We start from the raw sequence: 26,516 nt of genomic DNA on the forward strand, positions 1-26,516 counted from the left end.
TAATCGAACGGCCCATCACACTGTTATTATCTTCTGTGATAAATTCAAATTTTAATAACTATAAGATAATTCCATAATTATTACAATATAAATATTATATGAACAAGTCAGTTATAATAATTATGATTTTCTAATTATTATAATGTAAATATTAGATGAATGTATTAAGGATGACCTTATACTCTATTATAACGATCTTTTACATAGAAAAAAATTAAATACTCAATAAAATATTTTATATTAATTAAAAATTAATTTCAAAATATATAGGCAACTGTAGCGAATGGTAGCCTTCGTTTAATAGGGGATTGATAAGGTGGGGGTGCTTAAAGAGGTGCTCCTTTTAAAATTCCTATAAAAAGAGACGCGCTTTTTATTGTTGCCATTTAAATTTTGCTATCGTTTGAGCGATAGTTTGGTAATTCTCTTATCAGGAAATCAATATTTAGTAAAATATCTTGACCAGTTTGATTGCGTTTGTTTATTAGGTTTATTTTTATAGGGAAAGGGCCGAAGTCAACCGAACCACCGTTCCTCTGCGTGCGCTCTCGCTCGCTCGCTTTGTCTCCCGCTCCGTGCCGTCGTCTCCTCCGCCTTGGGATTCTCGTAGCTGGAATTTGCTCAGATTGCACGCCTCCGATGACGAGGTTGCAGAGCAAACGCCAGGGTGACGCTGTGCCGCCTGGATTGGCCGAGGAACCCCCTGCGTCTACCGTCTCCGAGTCCGAGCCGGTGGAGTATGCAGCAGCGCCGCCGCCTCAGATCCAGAAGGAGGTTCCTTCGGATAGGCCCGTCCGCGTCTACGCTGATGGGATCTACGATCTTTTCCACTTTGGGCACGCCCGGGCTCTCGAACAAGCCAAAAAGTCGTGAGTTTTCTTTTTTTGCCTTTTGGCACCTAACATCTCGATGAGGACGATATGTTGAAGGTGGTTGTGGTTGATTTCTGTTGCAGCGATTTTTAGGTTTGGTGATTTTTAGGTAGCATGACATAATTTCGGTTATTGCCGACGATTCTGAAATTCCATGAGCAAGAAATGTTATAAGGATTTTGATAGAACTGAATGTTTATATGATTTTGACTTATCGGTGCTTGTGAATGATATCTTGATTAACTGAAAAATCATTTTATTTTCAGATTTCCAAACACCTATTTACTCGTGGGTTGCTGCAATGATGAAATAACCCATAGATACAAAGGGAAAACGGTCATGACAGAATCTGAGCGCTATGAGTCGCTTCGTCATTGCAAGTTTGTAACATTTCATCCTTCTTACACTGATTTTTTTTTAATCCAATTCTATATTACTGCTATTGTTATGAGTACTTTTGGTGTTATAAATCTAAAAATTATGGACTTCAGGTTGTTGGGGAATTGTAAGAATTTAGAAACAAGGATAGAATGTAAGAATAACAAAGAAGAGTAGATTTATTCTGAGGGATGACTTGCTTGCTGTGTTAACATCTAATTATAGTCTTTTCCCATACAACTATGTTCAATGGCTATTATACAAATTGGTAAAAGGGCAACAAAAACTATTGAAAAGACAACATATACTACTTGAATATTAAGTGCTTTAGAGCTGTTATATCGGGTGACTGGACTGCTGCAATGGCTGTTGTAGCCTTCTAGCGATATTTGAAGTTTGATACTCCCTCTCAGATTGGACGTATATATTAGTTATGCTCAACTCGCATAATGAAAAGAAAAAATTATTTCTTCCTTGTGCCTTGGTAAGATAGTAACTATTTGATGGTTGAGATGTGACCTATGAAATAGCCTACGAAGTGGTAGTCAATTTCAAGTGGTAACTATCAATCATAAAACACAGGATTGGCCACAATGTTAGAAAGGGCTAGCTAATTACAATGAAGGCAAATTGATTGTGGATGATCACCTCTGAGCAATGCCTTTATCCTTTTATCCATAACATTTTTCTTGTCATTACTGCCATGGAATTTTTCACTTTGCTTCTGTGAGAATTTTTAGATGGTTCTTAGTCTTTAAGAAAATAGGACAACTTCTAAGTGTGATAAAGAATTATGAGAAAGAACACTAAGTCAACAAGCAACTTGCCCAATCCAAGTCATGATTGGTAGGAAACGTCAAGGGAAGTCAACTTTGAGAACACTCGTGCATTGCTACGTGCTTTATATTTTCCCCTTCAGTTGCATTTGATTCATTACAATGTTGTCATCTTAGGTGGGTGGATGAAGTGATTCCAGATGCTCCATGGGTTATCACAAAGGAGTTCCTTGACAAGCACCACATTGACTATGTTGCTCACGATGCCCTTCCGTAAGATGCATATCATCTTTTCTTAATTAACAAGTTCATAAAAGTGTTGTCTTTTAGCTTGGATCAATCATGTATGCTTCTTGATTTCATCATAATATGCAAGATCACACCATTCATGCAGCATCTGCAAGTGAATTACTTGCCTGTAGTTTCTCTGCTAATGGATTGATTTATGTGATTTCTTTTGCTTAGTCAATGTGATTACTGATGTTGCTTTTCTTGTTAAAATTCTGCCATCAGGTAAAGATAAGAGTTAATCAAATTGATAGGCTGCACCGCTTATTATCAACTGCAGTACCTGAGTGAATTTTACGGACTAGGAATTGTTCCATTTCATGTGAACTAAACTTTTTGTGCCCACAAGGGCATTCTCCATGGTGTTTGAACTCCTAACAATATATTGCTAACCATGCAATGACTACTGGCCAATTATTTATCATCAAATACCCTATAATTATATTTTATTATTGCTTATCATGGTGGTACTTTGCAGATATGCAGATGCAAGTGGAGCTGGAAATGATGTTTATGAATTTGTTAGTTCTCCTGTGGAATGTGCCATAAATTCAATCTAATTATAATAAATTTTGAATTCAAACTTTCACTGGATAATCCTAAGTATATTCTTGTGCAGGTTAAGTCGGTTGGAAAATTTAAGGAGACAAAACGGACAGAGGGCATATCTACCTCAGATATTATAATGAGGATTTTGAAAGATTACAATAAGTACGTGATGCGCAATTTAGCGAGAGGATATACAAGGAAAGACCTTGGTGTGAGCTATGTGAAGGCAAGATATTGTGTTTGTAGCCCACTTCATTTTATACCGTTGCCTTTGCTGCGGTGTTATCTTTATTTCTTTGCATTATTCAATTGATTCTATTATCTTACTACTGTCAGGAGAAGCAATTGAGGGTGAACATGGGCATAACTAAGTTGCGTGAAACAATGAAGGCTCAGCAAGAAAAGGTATTCTGAATTGTTAGTTATTTGGTATTAATCAGTAAATAGTTTGATATAGTTGATGTGCCGATTTTTCTTCAAATAATTGATACTATGGGAGTGTGTTTCATTCTTATATGTCATATTAGAGAAACATGCGATATCCTTTAACCATCTTTTTGAATACAATGAATTTTCAACGCATACAGGAAATGAATATGCACGATAATGCCTACACTCTTTATTATGTTCTCATTTTTCATACTGAATCAACACGATAATGCCTACGAATATTCATAGTTTACTGTCTAAAACTAATTTGCATGATGTAACAAAAAATGCTGGGTTTGTCAAATTCTGTTCGGAAATCTTACAGCGTTCAACTTCCTTCTGCAGCTACATATAGTAGCTAAAATTGCTGGGATGCATCGGGATGAATGGGTAGAAAATGCCGATCGTTGGATTGCAGGATTTCTTGCAAAATTCGAGGAACACTGCCATATCATGGTCAGTAATCTGATCTGTCTATCAATTTTCTTTGACAAAATGGTTCGCCTCGGTTCTGCAAAATGCCTTTCTTTGTTCTCTCTATTTGACACTTGTGTATACTAATCTGTCGTCGGATAAACACGACAGGAGACCGCCATCAAAGACCGAATTCAGGAGAGGCTCAGGAGACAGTCAAGCAAAGAGATGGATGCCGATCTTCTGCAAGAACCGTTAGCCTCATAGGAATAGTATGCTTGAGTAAGGTTCCCTTGTAATTGAGTGGTGTTGATCTGGTTGAATGACCACGTAATGCAAAAGCTCTAGGAAAAATCAGTTAAGAGTGCATCAGATACATATAAAAATATGTGAGTGGGCACTTGCAGGGTCTATCGCTGTCATTTTTTTTCCCTCTCCCGCTACAAGAATAACTCACCGTCACCATGTTTACGAATGACAATAAATAATGGTATAGTTTTTTTTGGTCTAATTTGTGCTCTTTGTCATTCTTTCCAACAGGAGCCCAAATGCATTGACCTGCTTAGCCAGTTTCTACATTCCGACAGCAAAGGAAATATTTTTTTTCAAAAAAACAGAGGTGATAATTTGCCACTCGAAAAAGTGGCCATGTGTTACTAAGGGATGATAATAGGACGGGATAGACTTGTCCTCTTCACTTTTGAATTGTATCTCCGCCTCTATCCCCAGACTTGTCCTCTTCACTTTTGAATTGATCTCCGCCTCTATCCCCTACCCCAATCTTGGTTTTACTTAATCAGAGAATTTTCATCCTGGTCCCGTCGGATTAAATCCCCATCCTCGTCTGTATTTCTATTTTAAATGATTGACTTGATCAAAAAGATTTTAAATTTTCAACCCCTTCAGTATTAATACAAGAAATTATATTTGTTACGGTGATAAAAAAGGATTCATCAAAGATAAGTCAAAAAAGGAAAGAACGATTGATGTGGAGATTAAAGATAAGACTGTCAGAAGCCTAGGTCCATCGGTCAAGCGTAATTGGCCGAACGGACCTTGAGGCCAGACAGACATAGCCGTCTAGATAGCCATCCACGGAAAACTTGCGGCTGTGGTTAAAAGACAAACAATGAATCCTTCAGAACATCATCCCGGCCGACCGGACGTCGCGATCGATCGGATGAAAAACAACCCTTCGACAACAGGAAAGCTGAATGAAGGAAAATGGCTATGTTCGATGCAACTAAGCTGGGATGCCCCCGTCGAGTGGCCTCTGTCCCCATCGAGCGGCTTCTGGTCGGCTTACAGGGGGATCCACCTACATATCTTTTCAGCCTCTTTTCGAGATTTGTATCACTGACAACAGAGTATGTCCAGCAGAACAATCATACTTTAACAACTTCTAGCTTGTCACATCATAGATTTGTGTACTCGCTTAATGAAAGGTGTCAGGGACACTTTTTAACTCATCTTTTCGTAGGATGCTTTGGAAAATATGCATACGCTTTGAGATGCATGCATAGACGCTACAGTGACACTATAAAAGGCGATTCCAATTCACAGGTGGAGGTATGTGATATCTTGTGATTCTACATGCTCTATTGTTTACTACTGTTATTTTTCTCCACTAAGTGAAGGAGAGACGAGATTGTGAGAGATGTCGAACCGGCACACAATATTTTTCAATAAGAATTTGAAAACAATCTATTCGGTTATCATGGCGAGTGGCTCGGCCTCCACCCATTTAGAGAAGTAGTCCACAGCTATGAGCAGACATTTTCTCTGACCTGTAGCTATGGGGAAAGGTCCGATGATACTGAAGCCCCACTGGTCGAACGAACAAGATACAATGGATGCTTTCAGTTCTTCTGTAGGTCGGTGTGGTGTGTTCTGATATCTTTGACAGGATAGGCAAGTCGATATTATCCGGGTGACATCTTCTTACAAGGTAGGCCAAAAATATTCAGGCAATAAAATTTTTCGAGCTAGAGAACGACCGTTTGAATGACTACCACAAGAGCTTCTTGCTAGATGTATTAAATGGCTTCTTATCCGATGTACTTGAGCAATGGCCTCGAGAAACTCTTTTGTATAGGTGATCTCTAATTAACGTGAACTGTCCGACTCGCTTTTTTATTAACCGAGCATGTTCCCGTTCGGCTGGTATGCTGCCCGATCAGAAGAGCTCAATCAAAGGTGTCCTCCAATCGCTTAAGGCTCTTATTTCAACTATTCTCTCGATGTGAGCTACTAACATCACTTGCTCGATCGACTTATCCAACACTACAGGGCTTAAGGAATTGACTAACTTGATCAGTTCGCCCGCATATTGGTTGTCTGCCCGGGGGATCTTTTGCACAACCTCTTGAAATCTCGTCTTTAACTTTTTAAAAGCCTGAGCATATAATTTCAGCCTGGCATTATTTATTTTGAAAGTACCTCGGAGTTGTTGGACTGTCAGTTGGGAATCCGAGTGGATAACAACCCGTGTGGCACCCACATGCCTGGCTTCTTGCAAACCGACGATCAATGCTTCGTACTCTTTCTCATTGTTTGTAGCTCGGTAGTCCAGTCGAACAGACAACTACATTCTATTTTCCCGTGGTGATATTAAGAGTATTCCCACTCTGTTGCCTTACCGAGTGGATGAACTGTCTACATATATTCTCCAAGTTACCTATGGCTCAACGTTTTGTACTTTAATTACAAAATCGACTAAGGCTTGAGCCTTGATCACCAATTTGGGTTGGGACTGTATATTAAACTCGCTCAGCTCTATAGTCCACTTGATTAACCGCTCGGATGCCTCTGGGTTGAGGAAGACTCTCCATAGTGTGCCGTTAGTTAACACAACTATGGGATGCGAAAGAAAATAAGGGACCTCCAAGCGGCGAGGACCAACCTGTATGCCAACTTCTCAAGACAAGTGTAGCAGCATTCGACATCTTTCAATAAGTGACTCAAGAAGTACATCAGCTGTTGTTCAACGTCGTTCTGTCACAACAACATCGATCCGACTGCTTGCTTTGTGGATGACAGTGTTGGTGCAATTTACGCTAATGATCTAACTCATGTTTTGATGAATGAGAAGTTGATTAAAGTCAGAGTGTTTTGTGGGCTAATTGCTTTACCAAGTGTGCAGGAGTTGACAGTTCTAAAAGGACCTGACACCAGGCTAAAATATAGTTAGGTCCGCGGGATCTGATAGTTGGTGGGAATTTCAGATAGGTCTGTAGGATCTGATATTTGGCGGAAAGTTCGGTTGGATCTGCGGGATGTGACAACAGGCCGAAGTCCAGTTGGGTCTACAGACCTGACAACTGCTGGGAAGACCTGGTGAGTCAAAGGCAAGTCAAGCGACTATAGTTTATAAATAAGAGGTAAGCAATTGGAGGAGAGATCCAGTGAGGACGCATTTCCGATTGAGAAGACTGTAGGCGTCGGTCAAACTTAGGTTCATTTAGGAAACATAAGTTGAGACCTTGATTAGATCTTGTTCTTGAGAAAATGGGACCTAATTACTATTCCTATTTTATTAATGTTGTGCTAACTTTGTTTTACAGGATAAAATATATTTTTATTTACCTGGATTAACTCCTTTTTGTAGGAATTCAAAGGCTGAAAAAGGGAGTCCGGGCGCCCGGAAGGAATCCAGACACTCGAAAGGGATCCAGGCTCTTGGACCAGTGTCGCTCGGGTCGGTGCCATAGGCACCCAAGTGGTCCAGGCGCCCAAAGTTGGTCCAGGCGCCCATACCAGAAAAGTTATCTCGAAGCTGAGTCGGAGCGCGATGACTGGCTGAGCCCATGTCAACAGTCCAGGCACTCGGAAGTGGATAAACTTCGCGGATGAAGTTTCGACAAGAGATTGCCACGTCAACAACTAGTCCAGTGCCCGGAGGGGTTCCAGGCATCCAGAATGAGTCAATATAAGGATCTTCGACCAACAACTTCAGAACATCATCTGTTACGACTTTCATTCCTATGTTGCGCTCCAAAAAAGCTTCTACGATGCTGTAAAGCTCCTTCGACAACTGGCGATTAAGATCTATTTATTTTCTCTGTTGTCAGTAACATTTTCTTATAGTTCTTGTGCTTAAATTTTGTAATCATTCGAACTATTAGTGGATTATCTAACAAAAGCACTCGATGAATGCGGACCTTAGAGTAGAAGTCGTCGAAGGTTCCGAACCAAATAAAAAACTACTTGTGTTAGCGCTTAATTTTTCTTTCTCCGTATTCTTTATTCTGCTATGTAATTTGATTTTAATTCATAATTTTTGACGATCGTTATTCACTACCCCTCTAGTGATTTTACAATTCTCCAGACAAGTATATCCAGAGCGGTTCATCGACGATGGGCTTTATTAGTATAGGTAAATAAGTTAAATAATTCTTGAGTTCCTCTAGCGCCCTGTCGCATTCTATGTCCCATTGAAACTTCGTAGCTCGGCGTAGAATTTTAAAGAATGGATGGCTTCGATTAGATGACTTGGAGATGAACCTTGACAAGGCTATAATCCGTTCGGCTAGCCACTGAACTTCCTTTAAATTGCGTGGTGGGGGCATGTCATGTAGCGCCTTCACTTTGCTTGGATTAACTTCGATCTCCCACTCGTGACAAGGAATAAGATAATGTAACAGACCTACGCTGCCCAAACAATAAAAATAAATAAATGTAATTAAATGGTTACCGACACTAGGAAGCCGAAGTGGAATGCTCATGTGTCGGTGTTCGGCCTACTAGCAGTAGTCGAATGTAGCGGAGCAGTAGCACGACAGCAGCACAACGTAGTCGGAGTCGCAGACTGATCGTAGTAGCTCGTAGAAGAGATGTGTCCTTGTTGCTAATTGAATAAACCTTTTAATTAAGCAATGTTGAGGGCACCTCCAACCTCCTCGAAGGCACCTCTAATTGTAAAATTGATCACCAAAGCTTCGGTCACAAAAAGTCACATGAACTTCGGCTTCTATCCACTTGAGGGCATCTTCCAAGCGTTCTTAAGCACCTCCGAAGCACTCTAAGGCGCCTACAGCGCATTTCAAGGTGCCTCCCCACCACGAGAACTTTATCCTCAAAGTTTATCCACACGAGGGCGCCTCTGCTGGATCCAAGGTGCTTCCACGCCACTCAGAGGCGCCTCCGAGCATCTCTGAGGCGCCTTAGAAACTGTTCATCCGAAGCTGATTCTGCGCACTAACTGCTACAATGCATTTTAGTCCAAATAATAAAAAATAACTTGTAAAATAGAGTTAGCACAATACAATATAATGATTATTAATTATATTTATCTTCCCTAGACTAGGATCTAGTCATAGTCTCAACTTAGACTTCTAGAATGGATCTAAGCAGGACCAACACCTAAAGTTCCTAATTGAGACTCGCCCTCACTGAATTATTCTTCTCCAGTGACTTACCTTACCATGCAGAGAATCGCTTGACTCTCCTTTGACCCACTAAGTCTTTCTGTCAGTTGTCAGGTCTATAGACCCAACTGAATTTCAATTAGCTGTCAGGTCCATTTCGACTAGCTGTCAGGCCCCGCCAACCCAACCGGACTTCTCGTCAGATATCGGGTCACTCCTTGACATATCTAGATTTCCCACTAGCTATTAGGTCCAACAGACCTTATTGAATTTTAGCCTAATATCAGATCCCCCATACTTATTAAATTCTACACATTTAGTAATAAGGTTAGATAAAATAACATCTAATTTTAATTCATTCATCATTCTATAATTATTTTAATAAAATTTAATAAAAAAATATTTTGATATAATAGTATATAAAATTTAAGATTTAAGATTTAAAATTTAAATACAAGTGTGTACCAGTTGATACAACGTATCATAATTATGGAGCAGCTATTATAACACAATGTAAAATATCATCTATTTCATTTTAATAAAAATAAATCATAAATAGTAAATTCTAAATTTAAAATTCAAAAATACATTACAGTAGCTATATAGAGTATTTTCTATTCGTAATTACCGATAATTCGTATAATCATACTGGAATAATGGGTATTTATTTGATAAGTCGTCCTTTTTAATTATTTTTTTCCAAAAAGAAACGTTCGATAATACATATAAGTTGGGATGTCATTTTCATTTTGATCCAAAATTCATATATCTCAATTATTAAAAATAAAATATTATACTCCTTTAATAGATCAGACTGATTATACTCCTTTAATAGCTTAAAATATTGTACTTTCCATATATATAAATAATCATTCAAAAAAATTATTAAATTTACCGACAAAATAATATTGTATCAATATTTATTCGATATTACTTATAAAAATTAAATTCTATCTATAATTATATTAATTTATAAAAATAAAGAGGCTACTAACGGAATTTTAACTCAATCGATGAATTTTTTCTAGATTCCCGACGGAATCCCAAAATTATTAGGGTACCCGTGTCCTTCTTTCCTTTTGTGCGCGCATGTCTTCTCTCCGGTGATGATTTCTCCATGTAATTTATTTCCCTTGTTTTTTTCTCCTTGTATTTTGTTATATTATGTTTTGTTTAGATTGTATTTGTTTATATCTATTTTTCTATCCATAATACTATTTGTTTATTTATGATATATGAATTGTTACAATTATGTTAGTTTGTATATATGGATTGTTATGATGTGTATCATATGATTTTATGTATGAATTATTAGGATGTATAAAATATAATTGTATGTATGGATTATAAAATGTGATGTTTGTATATATGAAATGTCATCATGATTTTATATAGATATATAAATTGTAAAGATGATAGATCTCGAATATAAATGGTTTCATTTATTTTTTTATTGACGTAATACTGATGAAAATAAAGCTTTCGTCGATAATCAGTTTCCATAATCATGGACGAAAATATCATTTCTGTATGTAAATTTGATTGTGGGCAACAATGTTCCCAGAAGTGTTTATTAATGAAATATTTATTCAGTCAAAAAAATTACCGACGGAATATTTATTGAGTCGGAAAAATTATCGACAAAATTTTGATTTCCATTGAAAAATTCTGTTTCGACGAATGGTATCCCAATAAATACTTTTCCATCATAGTGCTGTCAGTAAGCGAATATTCTGACGAATTTTTGACGGATTTTTCATCAGTAAACTTAATTATTATTTTTTTTAGTGAATTCCCCTTAATACAATATATTTCTTCTCGTATAACACAATATTAAGTAAAGACACGTCAATCAAAGGGCTCTATGCTTTCTTTGGAGGTGAGGATTGAGGAAGAAAAAAAATTCCGAAAAAATCCCTGGAGCAGAGGAAAAGAAAAGGAGAGAAAAGAATCTATGTGAAAAGCTTTGGAAAGAAATGAGAGAGAAAAAGAAAAATGGTGAAATTGTCATGACCTAAGTAAAGTTGTTTGCGATTCATAGCCGCATGAGGCGGTCATGTAGCTAGGGCCGATTGTGGCTCACGATCACGCGAGGCGAGAGGCCATGCAAGCAATGGCATATGTTGAAATTGTAATATGTCCGGACTAAAAATGATCTCCGGTGGGCCGTCAGGTTAAAGGTCATTTCTTTTGAGTTGAAAATTCAAAACCTATGTAGTGAACGGTTAAAATTAAAATAACCTCAAGTAGACCCCGAGCTAAAGCACGGGTAAACATGTACCTGGCTCTGCCCTTGCGAATTAGGTTTGTTGGTCCCTGGTCAATCGATTAGAAGGGGGTGAATAATCTAAATAGTAAAAATAAATAAAATTTCTCGAATTTTACAACATTATTAGTCTAACACTTGCATAAAAAAAAAAGACTGAAAAAGAAGAGGCACAAAAGAGTTACTTGATTTGCAATCAGGGGATTACTAATCCAAGGAATTTGAAACTTACTAAAGAATCTCCTTTAAGCGAAGAAGCTCTTACAGCAGTTGAAGCACTCAATTACAGAACAAAACTAAGAGGAATCAATTACAAGTGTTGTGTTGACATTCTGGGATCAGGGTTGTATTTATAGCACTGATTGGAGCACCTAGAAGGGGTCCAAGCGCCTGGAGGCGGATAAAATTTTATCCCCATCGTAACAAATCATGCCACGATGCAAAATGGTGAAGTTTTGATTTCGGGCGCCCGGACTAGTAAAGTTAACTTCCAATTGACTTTTTGATCCGGGTCTTCCGTTCCAGTTCCGCTCACTTGGATGATTTCGGCCATCCGGAATAGGGCTCATCCGGACCTATTTTTTGGCATTCTCGAGCAATCTTCTGCTTCGGCTTCTCATCCCTCTGAAAAGTCGTGCCCCTCCTTCTCGTTCGTCCATGTACTCTTCCACAGCACCTCGTCTCTCGGATGCATCGCGCTCTTTGGCTCTCTCCCGTGTTGTCCTTCTGGCTAGCTGCATTTTTCGCTCAACTTCCTGTGCTCTTAAGTTCCTGTACACTTAGACACAAGGGTTAAACCACAACAAAACCTAACCTGACTTGGTTAATCCCATCAAAACTATCTTGGGGCACTAACAATCTCTCCCTTTTTGATGTGAGCAACCCCAAGTTAAGTTAGGGTAAATTACAAACAAATAACAGTTATAAATATTAACAAGTACAAAATTACAAAAAAATTATAAATTGTACCACCCTCCCCCTAGACTTAACCTTCACTGTTCCCCCTTTGATCACATTAAAAATAGGGTACTTTAAAATATTACTTGGAAAGTCTAAACTGAAAATTCTAAGGGAACACTCCAAAAAAAAAAAAAAAAAACTGAATTTACAAAGTTTTTTCTTAAAAAAAACTTTCAAAAAATATTCTTAAAAAAATTGGATAGAGAGAAATGACTCTCAAGCTAATTTCTAAATTCAAAAGTATGAAAAAAAAAATATAGAATAATAATGCTTTAAAAAAAATTTAAAAAAATTTGAAATTTTTTCAAAAATAGAGAATATGATATATTTTTAGAGAAAAATAAATTTTAATGAATAATTAAAAAATTTTAACATTCAGAAAAATTTGAAATTTTTCCTACAAAGAAATGATAAAGTTATTTTTCTTAAAAAAATTAACTTCTAATTAATCTCTAACCAAACATTTGAAATCTTTAGTTAACAATTAAATGCTTCACAGTTAGTAATTAAATATTTATTTTAGTAATTAGCTTCCTGACTATGGCAAGGCACTAGACCTTCTTGGTTATTAGAACAACAACCACTAAGACTTTTAATAAAAATAAATATTTAATTTTTTATCTGAAAGTCCAAAAAAATAATTAATCTAAATATGATTTTGGAACCCAAAATAAATTCCTTCCTAACGGATTAATAAAAAATTTCTTAGGAATATATTTTTATGATATTTTCTTAATTTGACTCTTAAGGTATTTAAAATACCAATTTAAACCATTATATCTTCTAACATTCTGAATATGTGAGCATGCACGATCTTTCAATATTCTATTTATATTTTAAATTTTAAATTTTTTATTTTTTATTTTTATTTTGTCGAAATCTTCTAATCGACAAGATATAGCTAAGGTTGATTACAACTTTTTATTTTCTTTTTCTAACTTACAGTAATTTTTTGACAATATTTTTATGAATTAAAATAACTTGTCAGGAGAAACAGACCTACCTGAGTTACCTTGTCGATCCCATAATCTGAAGCTCTCCTTGAAGTGCTGTTTTCTTCTGATGTCGCTTCTTCTTCATCGATGCTCTCAATGATCATTTCAAACGAGCTTACTTTATCTTCGTCTTCTTGGTGACTTGCCACTAGCGCACGTTCAGCGAGAGCTTCTATATTTGATTCAGACGACGTTTCGTCCCACGTCGTCTTTAGATTTCTATACTTGTCGGTTTGAGCTAGCTTCTTCTTCTTTTCCTTGTCCTTGCTCTTCAATTTTGGACAGTTATCTTTCATGTTCCCTTCTTCATTACGATGGTAGCATCTTAGTTTTCTTTTTCTTCTTGTACTCTCCACATGATTAAATTTTTTAGTTTTAAATAACTTTTTAAAATTTTCTTACCAACCACAGCATGACCTAACCTGACTTGGTTGATCCCATCAAAACTATCTTGGGGTACTAACAATCTCCCCCTTTTTGATGTGAGCAACCCCAAGTTAAGTTAGGGTAAATTATAAACAAATAACAATAATAAATATTTACAAGTACAAAAATTACAAAAAAAAATATATAAATTGTACCACCCTCCCCCTAGACTTAATCTTCACTACTCCACCTTTGATCACACTAAAAATAGAGTACTTTAAAATGCTACTAGGAAAGCCTGAACTGAAAAGTCTAAGGGAACACTCCAAAAAAAAAAATTGAATCTACAAAGTTTTTTTTAAAAAAAACTTTGAAAAAATATTCTTAAAAAAATTGGATAGAGAGAAATGACTCTCGAGCTAATTTCTAAATTCAAAAGTATGAAAAAAAATATAGAGTAATAATGCTTTAAAAATTTTTGATTTTTAATAGAGAATATGATACACTTTCAAAGAAAAATAAATTTACTGAATAATTAAAAAATTTTAACATTTAGAAAAATTTAAAATTTGTTATAAAGATAAGTGATAAAATTATTTTTCTTAGAAAAATTAACTTCTAATTAATTTCTAACAAAAAATTTGACAAACATTTGAAATCATTAGTTAACAATTAAATGCTTCATAGTTAGTAATTAAATATTTATTTAGTAATTAGCTTCCAGACTGTGGCAAGGCACTAGACCTTCTTGGTTATTGAAATAAGAACCACTTCTAGATAAAGACTTTTAATAAAAGTAAATATTTAATTTTTTATCCGAAAGTCCAAAAAAATAAATTAATCTAAATATGATTTTGTAACCCAAAATAGATTCCTTCCTAATAGATTAATCAAAAATTTTTTAGGAATATATTTTTGTGATATTTTCTTAATTTAACTCTTATGGTATTTAAAATACCAATTTAAACCATTATATCTTCTAACATTCTGAATATGTGAGCATGCACGATCTTTCAAATATTTTATTTCTATTTTAAATTTTTTATTTTTATTTTGTCGAAATCTTCTAATCGACAAGATATAGCTAAGGTTGATTTTAACTTTTTATTTTCTTTTTCTAACTTACAACAATTTTTTGACAATATTTTTATGAATTAAAATAACTTGTCAGGAGAAAGAGACCCTACCTGACTTACCTTGTCGATCCCATAATCTGAAGCTCCCCTTGAAGTACTGCTTTCTTCTGATGTCGCTTCCCCTTCATCAATGCTCTCAATGCTCATTTCAGACGAGCTTACTTTATCTTCTTCTTCTTGGTGGCTTGCCACTAGCGCAAGTTCGACGAGGGCTTCTAACTCTGATTCGGATGACGTTTCATCCCACATCACCTTTAGATTTTTATACTTGTCGGTTTGAGCTGGCTTCTTGTTCTTTTCCTTGTCCTTGCTCTTCAATTTTGGGCAGCTATCTTTCATGTTCCCTTCTTCATTACGGTAGTAGCATCTTAGTTTTATTTTTCTTCTTGTACTCTACACTTGATTAAATTTTTTAGTTTTAAATAAATTTTTAAAATTTTCTTACCATGAGTGTCATTTCGTTGTCATCGAGAGAAGATTCAGAATCTTATTCGTTCATTTTTTCCTTTAAGGCAATGTTGTGCTTTGACTCCTTCAGATATGCACATTTTATTTCATGGACTTCAAATATTGAAAATATTTCTTCTAGAGTACTTAATTCTAGATCCTTAGATATATAATAAGCATATACTAATGATGTTCATTCAGTAGTCCTAGGAAATGCGTTAAGGGCATACCTTAGCGAATCTCGGTAGCTTACCTTTTCTCCAAGATTCGTGAGTCCGGTGATAAGTTCCTTTATTCTTAAGTGAAGGTGTGCAACAGTTTCTCCTTCTTCTAATTTGATGTTACTAATTTGGTTCTTGAGCATATCTCGTCTCGCGAGTTTTGGCTCAGAGATTCCTTCGTGTAATTCCAGGAATTTCTCCTAGAGCTCCTTGGCAGACTCGTAGGCTCTAATCCGATTGACTTCTTGTGGCGATAAGATGCTCAGCAGATGGAACTCTGCTTTATAGTTTGCCACGAAGTTGACTTGCTCCTTCTTCATCCATTGATATTATTCTTTACCCTCAGGTGCTATAAAACTAAATTTCATTATTAAAAGTAAATCGAAATATATCTTAAAGAATACATTCTTTTTTTTCTTCCAGCTTCCGAATTACCCCTTAAATTTCGGTGGGTTGATGCTTGGTCCGACCATCTCCTGTGCTTCGTTCGACGATTAGTCCTCCTGAAGCTATTGGGCTCTGATGCCACTTGTTGGTCCCTTGCCGACCGGCTAGAGTGAGAGGGGGGAGAGGTGAAGAGCTCGCATAGGAAAAACAAACAAAACCCCTTCTCGAACTTTACAATTTTATTAGTCTAACACTTGCATACAAAAAAAATAAGAGACTGAAAAAGAAGAGGCACAAAAGGATTACTTGATTTGCAATCAGGGGATTACTAATCCAAAGAAGTTGAAGCTCACTAAACAATCTTCTTCAGGTGGAGAAGTCTCTTACAGTAGTTGAAGCACTCAATTGCAGAACAAAACTAAAGAGGAATCAATTACAAGTGTTGTGTTGACCTTCTGGGACTAGGGTTGTATTTATAGCCCTAGTCGAGGTACCTGGAAGGGATCCAGGCGCCTAGAGGGGGATAGAATTTTATCCCCGTTGCAACAATTCGTGCCATGTTGCGAAATGATGAAGTTTTGATTCCGGGCATCGAGAGTCCGGGCCCCCAGAAGGGTTCCAGGTGCCTAGAGTCCGAGAGCCCAAACCAGTAAAGTCAACTTCTAGTTGACTTTTTGGTCTGGGTCTTCTGCTCCGGTTCTGCTTATTTGGGTGATTTCGATCATCCGAAATAGGGCTCACCCGAACCCATTTTCTGGTCTTCTCGAGCAATCTTCCGCTCCAGCTTCTCATCCCTTGGAAATGTCGCACGCCTCCTTCTCGTTCGCTCGCATACTCTTCCACAGCACCTCATCCCTCGGAAGTACCGAGCCAGTCGACTCTCTCTCGTGTCGTCCTTCTCGCTAGTTGCGTCATTTGCTCGACTTCCTGTGCTCCTAAGTTCCTGCACACTTAGACACAAGGGTTAAACAACAACAGGACCTAACCTGACTTGGTTAATCACATTAAAACTACCTTGAGGTACTAATAAGGCTGACCACATGGTGTCGTAAGAGGTGCCACCCTATGTGCAGTGCCTCCAACACAGCCCGTGAGTCACTCACATAGTTGAGGAAGAGATGCAATAGAGGATAGATCATGGCTTTCACTACAAAAAGAAACAACAAATATCGACGACATTAGCGATAAGCATTAACATTTTTCGTTAAATAGCGACGGAATGTTAATTTCCGTAGCTAATTAGTGACGGAATGTTAATTTATGTTGCTAATTAGTGACAGGAATGTTGAATTCCATTGTTAAATCCTTTAAATTAAGTTGTTGGGGCCACTAAACTCCATTTTTGGTGAAGGATTAGCGACGAGTGTACTTCGTCGCTAATAGCAATGGATTATTTTAGCATACGTCGCTAATAGAGATGGATTAATATTTTTCCATCTATATTAGTGACTCATTAGGTTATTTTTCGTCGCTAGCAGAGAGAGATCAATTTAGTTTCCACTGCTAATAGTGACAACTTAATTAATCCATCTCTATCCCTTTACATTTAATCAGAGGAAAATGCAAAACCTCTAATATATGCATTTTGCGAAGGATTATATTTATATATCTCTAATAGCGACGGATTATTTGATTATCCGTCGCTAATAGTAACAAATTTATTTATTTTTCATCACTATTAGGGATGAATTATTTTATATTCCATCGCTATTAGAGACAGGTTATTTTATATTTCGTCACTATTAGATATAGAATAATTGATTTCTATAGCTAAACCTTAGTATTTTAGCCAATAGAAAATGTCATTTTAAGACAAATTAGCGGCATATTTGTCATCGCTATTAGCAACGGATAATTTTATTTTCCGTCATTAAATTTGGGATATTATGTCTTTATGTGAACTCTTCTCTTTATGCAATCGGTGATTTTTGACGAATCTAGTGCTCCGGCGAATTGAGTGCTCCGGCGAGCTCTCGATTCTCTCCTCCCTCCTCCCTCCTTTGGCTTCTCCTCCTTCCCCCTCCAGGTTCTCTTGGTGAGATCAATAGTATGTCGATCCCGCTTCCTTGCCGAGTGGAAAAACCATCCATATATATTCTCCAGGTTATTTCTGGTTCCATGTTCTCAACATCTTTGACAAAATCAACTAAGGCTTGTGTGCTTTAATTATCATTCGGGGTTGATATTGAATGTCAAACTCGCTTAATTCAGTTGTCCATTTGATCAGCCACTTGGACGTCTCTGGGTTAAGGAGGACTTTGCCCAAGGTACTATTGATCATGACGATGATCGGGTGAGCAAGAAAATAAGGGCGGAGTCTCCGAGTGGCAAGCACCAGAGCGTAAGCTAACTTTTCCAAACCAGTGTAGCGAGATTCAGCATCTTTCAATATATGGATTAAAAAATATATAGGTTGTTGTTTGTGGTCGTTCTACTTGACTAATGCTAAGTCGACTGCATGCTCAGTGGATGACAGATAGATCCAGAGAGGTTCTCCGACTATTGGCTTAGCTAACACAGGCAAAGAGTTAGGATACTCTTTGAGCTCTTTTAAAGCCCGGTCACACTCTGTGTCCCATTGGAATCTTATAGCTAGGCGAAGCACTTTGAAGAATGGCAGACTTTGATCAGATGTCTTAGAGATGAACCTTGAGAGTGCGGTGATCCGTCCGGTCAGTCGTTGGGATTCCTTTAGGTTGCAAGGTGGAGGCGTGCCTTGTAGGGCCTTCATTTTGCTTGGATTTGTCTCGATCCCTCGCTCAGTCACGATATACCCAAGAAAATGATTGCTCCTCATGCTGAACAGAAATTTGCTAGGGTTCAGCTTCATTCCATAGGTTCTTAGTGTTTGGCACGTTTCCTCAATGTCCACACAGAGGTTGGCCGCTCGGAGGGATTTTATGAGTATATCATCGACATAGACCTCCATATTTCGGTCGATCTGCTTACGGAACATTTTATTCATTATCTTTTGATAGGTTTCTCCAACATTCTTCAGTCCGAATGGCATGACGTTGTAGCAATAGGTTCCATCGGCCGTGATGAAACTAACCTTCTCCTGATCTTCTCGAGTGAGCGGCACTTGATGGTAGCCCTAGTATGCGTCGAGCATGCATATTAATTCGCAGCCCTCTGTGGAGTCCACTCTTTGGTCTATCCGAGACAGCGGATCGAAGTCCTTCGGGCATGCCTTATTTAAGTCACGGAAGTCGATGCAGACCCACCATTTATTGCCTGGCTTGGAGACTAATACCACATTAGCGAGCCAACTTAGGAATTGGACTTTCTATATATGGCCCGCCTCCAGTAATTTCTCTATCTCCGCTCGGATGATCAAATTCTGCTCCGGGTTGAAGTTTCTCTTCTTCTGTTTAACCGATCGGGAGTTCAATCGGACATGTAGCTCATGCTGAGCCACACTTAGAGAAATTTAAGACAATTCATGTGTCTACCAGGCGAACACGTCATAATTTCGTCTGAGGCAGGCGACCAATTCTGTTTTCTTCTTGCTTTCTAAATCGGCGGCGATAAAGGTTGTCGCCTCCGCTTGGTTTGGATGTATCTGGTTCTCCTCCTTTTCATCGTAGACCAGAGCAGGAGGCTTCTCCGTGATGGCGCTCACCTCCAGGCGAGCTGTATTCCGAGCGGCTCATGCTTCTGTTCTGACCATCTCGACGTAACAACACGAGCAGCCAACTAATCACCTCTGACCTCGCCCACCTTGTCCCCCATCGGGAACTTGATTTTCTAGCAGAAAGTGGATACCATCGCTCAAAACTCATTCAATGTCGGTCGGCCCATAATGACGCTGTAGGCTGAAGGCGCATCCACCACGATGAAATTGGTCATCCATGTCCTCTTCAACGATTCTTCCCCAAGCGAGACGGCCAATCGTAGTTGGCCGATCGACAATACTTCGTTGTCAGTGAACCCATAGAGTGGAGTCGTCATGGGTAGTAAGTCACTCCGGTCGATTTGCAGCTAGTCAAATGCTTTCTTAATGATGATGTTTACCGAGCTCCCCATGTCAACAAAGGTATGGTGAATAACATAATTAGCTATTACCTCTCGAATAATCAGGGCATCATCATGAGGGATCTCTACCCCCTCCAAATCCTTCGGACCAAAGTTGATCTAAGGTCCCTCAGCCCTCTCCTTGCTGCAGCTGACTACATGAGTTTCGAGCCACCGTACGTGCAACGTTCTCACTCAATTGGAATCACCGTCGGTCGGCCCCCCGGCGATCATTTCTATTTCACCCTAGGCGGCGTTGCTTCTATTTTCTTCCTCTCAAGCTGACTGTCGTCTCCGCTCAGTCTGCTCTCGAACAGGACTTGGACTGTTCTGTCATTGAGATTGATGGCGGCGTGGTTTGACCGTTATCTTTTCTCCTTCCCTTCGCCCAGCTGATCGACGCCTATATCTCCGATCAAGCAATGGTGATTGACGATACTGCTTTCTTAGGGCCGACCTGCTAGCCAAGTAGCAGTCTCGTGTATTATGAGTTATCGGCTGATAAGAGGAGCAAAATAGTGGTGTCCATATTTTGCCCCTGGAGGCTTTTGGGTGTCCGACCCCAAGGTGCTGCACGGCATACATCCTAGACTCATGTTATGGTTGAGTTACTCCCGATCAAGGCCCTTTAGAAGGTTAATGGATGCTCGGTTGACGCGCTCGGATGCCACTGCTGGTTCGGCAAGTGCCTTCTTTTTCCTGGCCGCCTAGGCTTCTTCTACATTGATGTATTCATTGACTCTTTTTTGTAGATAACCAAAGTCCTTTAGCGGCTTCTGAATGAATGACCAAAAGAATTCTCCTTCAGTGAGTTCCTGGATGAAAGTGTTTACCAATACATCCGAAGAGACCGCCGGGATGACCATCGCCACCTGATTGAAGCGTTGGATATATACCCTTAAGGCCTCTCGCGGCCCTTGCTTTAGTGAGAATAGATTCACACTCATCTTTTTGGTGGCAACGACTGCTAGCAAAGAGATGTAAGAAGGTCGCTTGGAAGTCTTTGAAGCTGTGGATCGAGCTGCTTGGCAAACGTTTGAACCAACATTGTGCCGATCCAGATAACGTGGTAAGGAAGACTCGACATTTTACCCCGCCCGTGTATTGATGTAGCATGGTTGTGTTGTCAAACTTGGCCAGGTGGTCGTCAGAGTTGGTCGTCCCATTATATTCCCCAATCGTCAATGGGGTGTAGTACTTCGGCAAAGGATCATTTAGAATCCCCTCTGAAAATTGTTAGTTGACCTGTTTGGGCGAGTTGTCCACCATGGGTTTCCTTTTTCTTATATTTCTAACGGGCACCTCATCAGAGGATAATTCCTGATCTCTGTCAACCCTGCCCCTCTCTTCTGCCGGGGGTCCAAAACGGCGCTCGACATGGGGGGTGGCACATGAGGTTCTTCCCCATAGGTGTTGATCGACCTCTTTCCATTTTGATCCCGAATGGAAAGATGTTCCGTTCGGTCTTCTTGCTCAGCCCGACGACCTTCCGCGGAAGCTATAGGCTCTTGTACTTATCGTTCGGCCAGCGCCTGTTGTTGCTGTTACTCCAATATCTTTGTCACTTGAGCTTGTATTAATACATCGAGACCCTCTCGTATCAGCATCACTGTTGTGAATCGTCCAATGTCTTCTATCTTCTTGCTCGGATGTAGGTTAGATTCCCACAGACGGCGTCAAAATGATCCTGTTCTAAGGCGCGAAGCTGTAAAGCCGGGGAGATGGCAGTTTCACTGACTAGGTGAAGACCTCGCTCTCTGCAAAACAAAACTAAAAGCAAGGAAGAGGCCCCTGTGTTAGCCCTCTGCCACTCAAGTCAGAATCAGGAGAGGAAAATAGTGAGTACTAAGGATAAAGATTTTCTTGCCTTCTTCATACCTGGCGTGCCTTTTTTATACCTTTTCTGGTGACTCTTCATCTTCCCCTATTTAATGATATTGATTGCCGACAGAGAATATTTTTGTCTTGACTTCTTCTTATTTAATGATAGATGGAGTGTTCTATTTGATTTTCTTTTTCCCTTATTAATTATCCATTTTATTGCTTCATTAAGCATATAATGCCAACGTCATTCTTCGAGTCAGACGAGTGGCCCGCTCAACTCGGGTTCCCGGCCCACGTAGCTTGTTCTCTTGTCGATCGGACAAATTATACTTGTTTACTCAGATGGTCGATCAGACAATGATCCCTCTGATCGACCGATGAACCTCTTCCCGCTCCGATATCGCAGATCCTTGCTTAAGTTCTGATGTTGACCATCTGAGCTTTGACCTATACTATGACAATTGACTCATGCGAGATATGCTCTTCTTTATCAATTCAGATACTCTGTCCCCGAATTTCTCTGTCCTCGTGTCCCCTGCCGATCGGACGGACCAGATTACATCTCAAGGCATCATGACATCCTTAAGATGTGTGCAGTATCCTCGTGATGTGCAAGGCATCCTTAAGATGTGTGCAGTATCCTCGTGATGTGCAAGGCATCCTTGAGATGTAATCTAATCCGTCCGATCGGCAAGGGGACACGGGGACAGAGAATCCGAACTCCTTCTTCATCGCCGCATCATGGGACATTATTTGTTGTGTTCCATCCAATTTGAACGGATGAAAATACCACAAAATTGATCTATTACGAATCCATCCATTCATTATTAAGGGAAAATTGTACTTAGTTCTTAAATTCATCCTCCCAAATACATAGGAATAAAATATCTGTGAGGTCCAATAAGCTGATGGAGTCTGATCGATGAGTAGGAAACATAGCGAGAGTATGGGGCCACAGGAAGTCAAATTAGAGACGACGGAGTGTGGCTGGCTTTGGCACCGACTCACCCTCTCTCTTTATTTCCGAGGGCTGATGCCCCACCATGAATCTCAGTACCGTATCCATCCCGGAAGTAGCTAAGTTGATATTCTAATGGTAAAATTACCACACAGGAGGAAGGTTCAAATTCTGAGAGATTCATTTTCTAAGAATAAATTTCTAGTTTCTCCCATTCGATAAGACTTTGAAACGGACCATTAAGGAACTCTAAATTGAGTGTTATCATGTTTTAACGCATATTGATTTTGTCTTAAAGTTTGGAGTAAGATAGTGTACTGGTTAGATGACTGCGTGAATATGAGAAGACTTTGAGCAAAAGAAACCTAGTGCAGATGATCATGCATGTCAAAAATAAGAATTGGGAGAGAAAAATGTTAATAACCATGTCAGATAATGGTCCCGACGCAGGAACTCTGACACTCAAGTCAAGTAAATGGTGGAAGATGAAAATGAAGAGCAGAGATGATGAACAGTGAACTTTGATGACGAAGCTTAAGTGTGTTTGTAGATGGAGATCCTCTTATATAGTGTTTACTTTTACTCTCTACACGAATATTGATGCATTATCAAAATAGGACCGAATGTTATGTCATTCTGACAACTTTCCTAAAATAGATCCACCATTTATATATTTTTCGTGATAGAAACTTCTACCGTATGACTTGTGCATAGCATATCCACTTGATTCTCTGACAACGGTTATACAATATGTCAAAAAGGAATATTAGGTCGTTGATATGATGAGTCATTAATACGTTTTGTCGGTCGGCCAGCTGAGTCCCCTTTAATATCTGCTGACCTTGTTCTTGAATGGGGTCGGGTCGGCTAAAGAGTGTTGACCATCTCGATGACTTAGCTTCTTTGAGGACTCGGTCATTTGGAGGACTCAGCTCTTTTAAGGCCTCGACCCTTATGAAATCTCGGCTTAGGATTTCGTCAAGCCTGGAGGACTCGAGATCCAATCTGGGAAAATGTTCGATTGGTCAGATTATTTTGCTGGCCTATGCAACCATGCCACTTGATTCTGAATTAAATTAGGGCTCGGCTCGGTATTTTTCGTCAAATTGGGAGAATTCAGGTGTCCTATAGGACAAGAGGTCCAATTAGTTGGAATATTCGATCGAGTCGTACGTTCGTGCTGGCTCCGAGTGTTGACTCCTTAATTTTGACCGTCATATCAACTAATTTTCTTGACTTCGGCCCTCACATGAGAGTAGAGATCTCCTAGTCCATAAAAAAGTGGATCAGGAGATGGACCACTTGTAATTGCAGTTGGATCATGACCGCGATCCGGTCACAATTAGTTGTGATCCCTTCTTGGGTTCGTCGTCTCCTTCATATTATAGTTTGAGTCTAGACGGATAGTCGGAGGTCGCCCCCGCTCGGCGTCAGGCTACCTAGCCATTTGCCTACTATCGGCTGCCTCTGGGTAGCCTTCGGTCATGCGTCCCGACTTAAACTATAACTTGAGGAGGACGATGAACCGAAAGAAGGATATAACTAATTATGATCAGATCGCGACTAATTATGATCGACCGTAATTACTAGTAATCTATGTCTGATTTTTTTTTACGGATGAATCTGCCCTCCCCTACCTTATCCCCGTATCACACGCATGAACCTCGTTACCGTGAAAACTAAACGAGCCCACAATGCTGTTTGGTGGAAGGACATGCCAACTCCTGACGCATTCCGCCTGCTTCTTGCTTCTTCAACTCGTCTATTCTCCATCCGACATTAATTGCCTGCCCAAGGGCCGGTGGAGCAATCACTCCTTCCCCTCTCTTCGCTGCCATTACGCTCTGCCGGGAACGACTTCCGTTAGCTTTGATTAGGCAACGAATCTGATGCAGACATCCACATGGAGCTGGTCGCCACTCCAAACGTTAGCAGGCGACAGGCTGAGCGGCAGGACAACCGCCGTGTCCACCTCCTCCTCTGTCATAATTCTCATTCAAGCCACCGATCGAGATCGAGCGATCCCCCTCCTGATGCTGCACGCCTCGCTCGCGGCTCCTCCTTTAATCGAACCCCTCGCTTGCGGATTTCTTTGCTTCGACTCCGCTGAGGGAGATGGTCGGGATCTTCTCCCGGTTCGCCGCCGGAAGGACAGGCCACCGCCGGACGAAGAGCGCGACGGTGAGTTCCGCCGACAAACCTCCCAAAATCGCATCTTTTACCATCTCCCATCGGAAAGATCGGATCTTGATGGATCTTTGACGAAATCTCGATCGCTTGAATCTGATCAGGAAACGAGGGGAACGCAGTCGTCGGCTTCCATGGAGACGGGAGACGAGTCCTCGACTTCGACCTGTAAAGATAACGATAACTCGAGAGCGGAGTTCAAACCGATTGAGCACCCGCTCGAGCCTTCCAACCATGATCGACCGATCAGATGCCCACTGCCAGATCCTTCAATACTAAATGCAAGTGCTAGCTCTACGATCCCTTTAATTTATATATGTTTCATATATATTTTATGATTCAAATTTATCTTTTCTTAAAAGGTCCTCGATCGATCTGATTCCAGGATGTCATGGCGGGGAAGGAGAGGACATCGTCTTCCTCCATTGAAGGGACGAGTGCAAGAACTAGAGCTGATGATGGCCCCAATATTCCAAATTCTATCAGCGAACCAGAGCGCCACCTTATTACTGCGCCGGAAGATCACTCTAATCCTGCTCGTGGATGATGATGATGATGATGATGATGGCCTTGACTGCTTTGCTTCTTCCACTCCATTCCAATTAAGTGTGTTCTTAATTTTCTTCTAATAGATCGAGATCTCCTACAAAAGTGTTGCCGCGCGTGTAGTAATATTTCTATAGTATTAATTGTATATATTGAATGCAATCTTTAATGATTAAACTTGTGGTGCATCGTCTCACTCGCCGCTGGAGTTCCGGAGCACGGGGGAGATGGTGAAGAGGCGGAGCCCGAGGCGGCGGGAAGGGTCAACGGTGTAGTCGGAGGTGGAGACGCCGTGGAGAGCGAATGAGCTGGCGGGCGTGGGAGGGTCGAACTGGTCGAGAGCGGCGGTTGATGGTGCCGTCCGGCAGCAGGCGCGCTCGGAGAAGGAGGCGACACCGGAGGTGCGGAGGCGGTTCTTGACTTGAGGGGCCGGTCCCAGAATTAATCAGTTCAAAAAATAAATAAAATAAAATAAAATGAAGCAGAGCGGAGTGGAGCGGAAGAACGATTAATTAAAATCAAATTTAAATTGAAAATTTATTTTGATCGATTCATCCTATTTCAAAATCAAATTTAAATATCTTATTCCCTAAATTTAAAGAAAAAATAATGATATATAGAAGAAAATCTTAGAAAATATTAGAAATAAATTTATGATCCACGTACGTGTCTATCAAACTTTTCTATAAATTTTTTTCTCTATTATTTTTTATTAAAAAATTAGATTAATTTTCTCGACCTAAGCACGTGACCATATCATATGCAACCCGCTATTGTTCGTTCTAAAGAATCTCGTGACTTCTTTATGGTAAGCCTAACATGGCCGACCACTATTTGGTCGGAGAGAAAATGAGATACATTTTGGTAGGATTTTTTTATATTTTCAATAAATAAAAAACATTCTTATTTAAATTGACCTGAATGTTAAAAAACTAAAAATTCTTATTTTGAGTACATTCTTATATACAGAGGAAGTATATCATCTATTGACAAGAGCTCTTCATATGTGTAGGACGATAAATGAACAAATCATTCGTGTGATAAAAACTTATTTATATTCGTTCAATATACATAATATTAATTAAATAAATAATTTTAAATAATTTGTTAAACTAAATAAATAAGCTTGAACACATA

General features: G+C 39.4%; 2 protein-coding genes across 3 annotated transcripts; both read left to right on the forward strand.

Moving 5' to 3' along the window:
* The first annotated feature begins 503 nt into the window (after positions 1–503).
* LOC122015147 (choline-phosphate cytidylyltransferase 2-like) lies at positions 504–4,217 on the forward strand. Its single transcript, XM_042571885.1, has 8 exons — positions 504–869; positions 1,139–1,252; positions 2,204–2,299; positions 2,793–2,835; positions 2,934–3,089; positions 3,200–3,268; positions 3,638–3,748; positions 3,878–4,217. The coding sequence occupies exons 1-8, from the start codon at positions 640–642 to the stop codon at positions 3,971–3,973; spliced, it is 915 nt and encodes a 304-aa protein (XP_042427819.1). The 5' UTR covers positions 504–639; the 3' UTR covers positions 3,974–4,217.
* A 20,174-nt stretch (positions 4,218–24,391) lies between these two features.
* LOC122016744 lies at positions 24,392–25,777 on the forward strand. Of its 2 annotated transcripts, none has more exons than XM_042574135.1 (3): positions 24,392–24,827; positions 24,938–25,114; positions 25,196–25,777. In XM_042574135.1, the coding sequence occupies exons 1-3, from the start codon at positions 24,762–24,764 to the stop codon at positions 25,460–25,462; spliced, it is 510 nt and encodes a 169-aa protein (XP_042430069.1). In that variant the 5' UTR covers positions 24,392–24,761; the 3' UTR covers positions 25,463–25,777. The 2 variants fall into 2 exon arrangements, with proteins under 2 accessions (XP_042430069.1, XP_042430070.1); XM_042574136.1 differs by having other exon boundaries at positions 24,395–24,827; positions 25,219–25,490.
* Positions 25,778–26,516: the final 739 nt, after the last annotated feature.

Source organism: Zingiber officinale, chromosome 8B (genome assembly GCF_018446385.1).
Source record: "Zingiber officinale cultivar Zhangliang chromosome 8B, Zo_v1.1, whole genome shotgun sequence".
In the NCBI taxonomy this organism is placed as follows: Eukaryota; Viridiplantae; Streptophyta; class Magnoliopsida; order Zingiberales; family Zingiberaceae; genus Zingiber; species Zingiber officinale.